The sequence below is a fragment of the Morus notabilis genome, unplaced genomic scaffold (genome assembly GCF_000414095.1).
Source record: "Morus notabilis unplaced genomic scaffold, ASM41409v2 Scaffold1379, whole genome shotgun sequence".
NCBI lineage: Eukaryota > Viridiplantae > Streptophyta > Magnoliopsida > Rosales > Moraceae > Morus > Morus notabilis.
The window spans coordinates 326,973-332,935 of NW_010360711.1; the positions used below are offsets into that span (position 1 = coordinate 326,973).

The 5,963-nt window shown below is 34.8% G+C and overlaps 1 protein-coding gene across 1 annotated transcript; it reads left to right on the forward strand.

The window, feature by feature from the left end:
* Positions 1-6: 6 nt before the first annotated feature.
* LOC21396565 (amino acid permease 3) lies at positions 7-5,315 on the forward strand. Its single transcript, XM_010097133.2, has 7 exons — positions 7-175; positions 2,920-3,028; positions 3,146-3,379; positions 3,516-3,609; positions 3,685-3,899; positions 4,033-4,172; positions 4,288-5,315. Exons 1-7 carry the CDS (start codon positions 170-172, stop codon positions 4,942-4,944), a joined length of 1,455 nt encoding a protein of 484 aa, XP_010095435.2. The 5' UTR covers positions 7-169; the 3' UTR covers positions 4,945-5,315.
* Positions 5,316-5,963: the final 648 nt, after the last annotated feature.

A 5,963-nucleotide genomic window follows, 5' to 3' on the forward strand; every position in this document is an offset into this window, starting at 1 on the left:
ATCACAAAATAAAAAACACCCGTCTGATCTTGTATTGCTTCTCATATTGATTCATTATATCTCTTTCTGGTTTTCATTTTAGTCCATCAAATATAGAAAGTGCTTGTTGGTTTTTCTGAAAACAAAGCGGCGCACAAAGGAGAAAGATACAAAAAGAAAGGTTGCAAAAATGAAGGTAATTAGTGTCTTAAGTTTTACTGCATGATATATTAGTTTTCTGCAACTTTATAGACGTTATATGCATGTGATCCTTATATACGTCATAATTTATGAGCATTTATAGAACATATATATTTTCGTCAATGATTTCAGAAGCAATAAATTTCAAAGAAAATGATTTTCTTTTTTTCTCAAGGAGATGTCACAAGTCCCATGCTCATGTAGGCATGTCCAATGCCAAACCTTTGGTTGGTACAAAAATTTATGAAGAAAATGTTGAAAAGCTCGATATTATATGTGTTATCATGGAACAAAATACATAGAAAAAATAGTAAAAGCCAAAAAATAATTGTTGGTTTTGTTAGTTTACCAATCCATCCTAAAAGCTTAAACTTTTAGGAGGTGAACTAACAATAATTTTATATTTTAACACTCTTCCTCACGTGTGGGCTGGATAATGGGCAATCGTGTGAGTAAATTAATTGAAAAGCCCAGCACATGAATATTTAAGCCCGAGATAACACATGACAATTTTAAATGGGGATAAAAAGTATAATTACGGGAGTTTAAACTAAAGACCTCCCGTTCTGATACCATGTTAGTTTACCAATTCATCTCAAAAGCTTAAATTTTTAAGTGGTGAGTCAACAATAATTTTATATTTTAACAGGTTTAAATCAGAAATTTTTTATCGTGTTTAAAGAATGTTATCAAAGAATATTATCGCTTTAAACCAGAAATTTTATATCATGTTTAAACCTTCTACCCTTCTATATGTCACAATCCTCTGTGTATATTTATTTAGTCATTAATTAGTACTTACTATAACTAGCCAGTCTTTTTCAAGGTCCTCAAAAGTAGTTCTTCTTAACAAAGACAAAAAGCTTTGCTTAAAAAAATGACAACCTCTACGATGGAACACCAAAAAAAAAAACAAAAAAATCACTAGTGAAACCTGCATTTTTAATCATTGAATAGTCATACTATATAAAATTTGTATTAAAAATTTATAATAAACTGAAGACAACTGTTTATATTATAGATGTGATCGTTAAAAAATTAATTTAATAATTACAAAACAGTACTCTACCGGGAGATTTTTTTTTATGGGTCTCAAGTAAAGAATGCCTAAGAAAATATACTTGTACCAACTAATTATTCGCCGTTGTTTTTCTGAAATAAGTAGGAGTAAAAAAAAAAAAGTAAAAAACAAAAAAAAAAAAGAAATAAAGAACAAGAGATTGTTAATTAGCTGACCACTTTCTACGTGTCTACATGAGAAAAACAAACAAATAAAATAAGCTAAGAAAAAAAATAACAGACACAAAAACGTAACTCTCGTCTTACGGAAGTATTGATAGGTGCCGTAGAGCATATACGTATTGGTGTTTTGAAAAAGGACTGCAGTGACAAGAAACTCGACAAAGTGGGTCGAAAGTCGGAACAGAAAATAAGAGGTTAGGAAAAGATTAGGACTGTTCATAAACCCATAAAATCCGTTGGCCCAATCCACCATATCTCAATTTAATTTGAAAAATACAATTTTTAATATTAAAATTTTTTTTAGCCTATTCAAATCTGAAGTTTTAAGATAGGATGTGAGTTGAGTCTATAATGACCCGCACACCCTAATTCAATCTACACTTTAACGTATGTCTTCTAATATTTAATTTTAGGCAGACAACTTATTTCTATTATCTAGTTTCTTCATGTTTAAATTAAGCCTTTATATTTGCTTTATGTTAAGATTAATTTATGAGTGTAGATTAATTTATATTTACTTTATGTTTGATGTTAGATGGATTACTTTATTTCATATTTGATGTTGGATTGAACTTTGAATTTCTATTTATTTGAACGTTAGAGTTATTATTTCTATTTAATGATAAACTTTGAATATTGGATTGAACTTTGAGTTTTTGATTATTTGAATGTTGAAATCGACCACCCAACTCACCCCGCACTGCCCTAACCCACCCAAACATTATAAGTTGTGAAATTTTTCTAATATTGTTGGGGTTAAATATGTACAACCTACACCTTTTAAGATAGAGGAAAAAAAAACCCTATCCTACACCAACCCAACAAACAATCTTAGAAAAATCCTACAAAATCTTCACAAAAAAGCCCCTAAAGAGAAAAGAGAGAGAAGTCAATTCAGGGGCTGTTTGGGCACACGGAAAATTTCGTCGGTTGTTGACGTAATACGCGGACTCCTAGTCTTATCAGTTTTGGACAGTTCTAGCTTTACTCTATAAAAAAAATAAAAATAAAAAAAATCCCAAAAAAAATTGGAGTTTTACGCCACGTGGGTGTCTTACTCCAACTTTCTCCTCCCTCTGGGTGGTTATATATCCCCCCACAACTCTCCATTCTCTTCAGCGAATTTCAATCTTCGTTTTCTCATCAGTTTTTCTCCTCTCTTCAATTAATTTTCTTTTCTTTTTCTCTTCTCTTTTTCCTTTTTTTAAGTCTAAAAATCCAGTTGGGTTTGTTGGAATTCTTGGTGTGTATGAAATTCCCAGTGCCTTATTAACATAAAAACAGTTGAGAGAAGTTGAAATACTGACTAGTAATTACAACAGAACCAGAAGACTTAAATTACTACCCATTGAAAGAACAAGAAGAAGAAGAAAACCCATATTTTCTTTTTCTGTCTTTCTCATTGATTTCCCACATAAAAGTTTCACCAACTTTCAGACTTTTGCATTCAAATCCAAAAGGCCCTTCATTAAATTTCCTTTTCTTTTATGCACAAAGATGGGAGAACAACAGCTTCAACACCGCCAAGTTTTTGACGTCTCACTCGACGTTCCTCAGCAACCCGGCTCCAAATGCTTTGACGACGACGGCCGTCTCAAGCGAACCGGTAATAATCTTCAAAAAAAAAAAAGTATCTTTCTTTTTTGTTTATTTTCTAGTTGTGAAAAAATGTAGTTTTTAGTAATGGTTTTTTTTTTCTTTTTTTTGTGATGTGAACTTTTAGGGACTGTTTGGACGGCAAGTGCCCACATAATAACGGCCGTTATTGGGTCTGGAGTTCTGTCGCTGGCTTGGGCCACAGCTCAGCTGGGATGGATTGCTGGTCCTGCTGTGATGTTCTTGTTCTCCTTTGTCACTTACTACACTTCAACTCTTCTCTCCGCTTGTTACCGCACTGGGGACCCTGTCACTGGCAAGAGGAACTACACTTATATGGATGCTGTTCGATCCAACCTAGGTAAATAGTTTTTACTTTTTATGTGAAATTGTGAAGTGGGTTTTTCTTAAAAAGTTATAAATTTGATGTTTTTTTTTTTTTTTTTTTTTGTGTGTGTGTGTGTGTGTGTTGGGGTTTTTGGTTTTGGTTTCATTAGGTGGACTTCGGGTCAGGATTTGTGGGCTTTTTCAGTACCTGAATCTTTTTGGAGTTGCCATTGGGTACACTATCGCATCGGCTATAAGCATGATGTGAGTATCTTTTGATGTTAGATTTGTGTAGCTTGGTAAAAAAAAATTTGCTGATTGATTGTGTTTTACAAATAGGGCAATCAAGAGGTCTAACTGCTTCCACAAGAGTGGTAGGAAAGATCCATGCCACATGAGCAGCAATCCCTACATGATTGCTTTTGGTGTCACTGAGATAATCTTCTCTCAAATTCCTAACTTTGATCAGCTATGGTGGCTCTCCCTTGTTGCTGCTGTTATGTCCTTCACTTACTCTACAATTGGACTTGGACTCGGAATTGCTCAAGTTGCAGGTTCAGGAAAAAAAAAAAACACACTCTCCAATGTCTATATTTATAATGCTTTGTATAATGTTAACGTAAAGAGTTTCTGGAGTTTTTACTGACATTTGGTTTTTTTTTTTTTTTTTTTGATAAAAAACAATAGCAAATGGAAAAGTTGCAGGAAGTCTCACAGGAATAAGCATTGGAACTGTGACTCAAACTGAAAAGATATGGAGGAGCTTTCAAGCACTTGGTGACATAGCTTTCGCCTACTCTTACTCCATCATCCTTATTGAGATTCAGGTATATTTATATAACAAACATATCTTTGTTTATTAAAGAAGATTCTACTTCATTTTCATTAATTTGTCAATTATTTATATGTGGGGCTAATTACATTCTTTGATCATATAAACAGGACACAATCAAATGCCCACCACCATCAGAAGCCAAGACAATGAAGAAGGCCACTCTAATCAGTGTGTCAGTGACAACCCTTTTCTACATGCTTTGTGGCTGCATGGGATATGCCGCTTTCGGAGACATGTCCCCCGGAAACCTCCTCACTGGCTTTGGCTTCTACAACCCATATTGGCTCCTAGACATAGCCAACGCCGCCATTGTAATCCACCTTGTTGGTGCATACCAAGTCTACTGCCAACCCCTCTTCGCCTTCGTCGAGAAACAAGCAGCACAGAGGTTCCCGGACAGCGAATTCATCACCCGAGATATCAGGATCCCCCTCCCAGGTTCACGCTTCTACAACCTCAACCTCTTTAGGCTGGTTTGGAGGACAATCTTTGTGATATTAACCACCTTGATCTCGATGCTGTTACCGTTCTTCAACGACATCGTTGGCCTTCTTGGGGCCCTCGGATTTTGGCCGTTGACTGTTTACTACCCTGTGGAGATGTACATTGCGCAGAAGAGAATACCAAAGTGGAGCACCAAATGGCTTTGCCTACAAATCTTGAGCTTTGCTTGCCTTATCATAACTGTGGCTGCAGCCGCCGGCTCAATTGCTGGTGTAATTCTTGACCTCAAATCCTATAAGCCCTTCAAGACCGACTACTGAATTTGAGATTTGAGAATAAGAAATATATCACAGAAGTATCCCAATTCTACTCCAGCGTTTCCGAAAACAAGGGAAGGAATTGGCCGTTTAGAATTTCATTTCTTAAGTTGATGTTAATGTCCATAACAAGCCTGAATTGGTCATGTTATTGTTCTTTTTCAGTAGTTCTGCAACTTCAGTTCTTGTTTTTTTTGCCTTCTTTTACTGTCTCTTTAGGGGAAAAGGATAGGCAGGGCCATGTATGTACGTAAATGAAATTGAAACATGAGTCTCTGATCCAAAGTACGTTTTTAACTCTCTCTAGTTTCCAATGCCAAAATAGAAAGATGTTAAGCTAAAACTTAATGACATTTCTAATTTCTTCCCCCACACACTCCAAGTTTCCCTACTTTTATAAAATGCAATTTCATTCAAGTCCACGTTTTTACACTCCATATCCCATCAACTATGTCGTTAAATGATTTCTGTCTAGCTCTTGGAATCAATGAAAGGGTCAAGTAGCTTAAAATATTATGAACCACTGAAAACGCACAGAGAAACCCACTACCAAAAAAAAAAAAAAAAAACCCGCAACTATGACCAAATTCTGACCATTAGTATTTTACGATATGTAAATTGCACAGTAGAATTGCTTTCAGAAAATTCTGTTATGTCTAAGTTTGAAAAATATGATTGAATTGTATCAAGATACATTCTGCTCCTCTTCTCGTCAAGAATTCGGTTGCTTGCACTAAATACTTGTTCCGATACTACAGTTGACACTGGAGTTGTCAGAATGTCACGTGTTATTATAGACTGTGTTAGAAAACAATATGTCTTGCTCTTCTACCAACGTAAGATGTCCAGTTTGTTGTCATTGATTGCAAAATTTGATTCAAAACTTGCTGTTAGTTTGGTGTTTGGTTTGTCAGAAAATGATGGATTATGAGACGCATGTCAACTCATTAATTATATATATATATACATACATTTATATATATGATAGATCCTAGGGTTTCTTTCACAAACAAGAAAGGGAA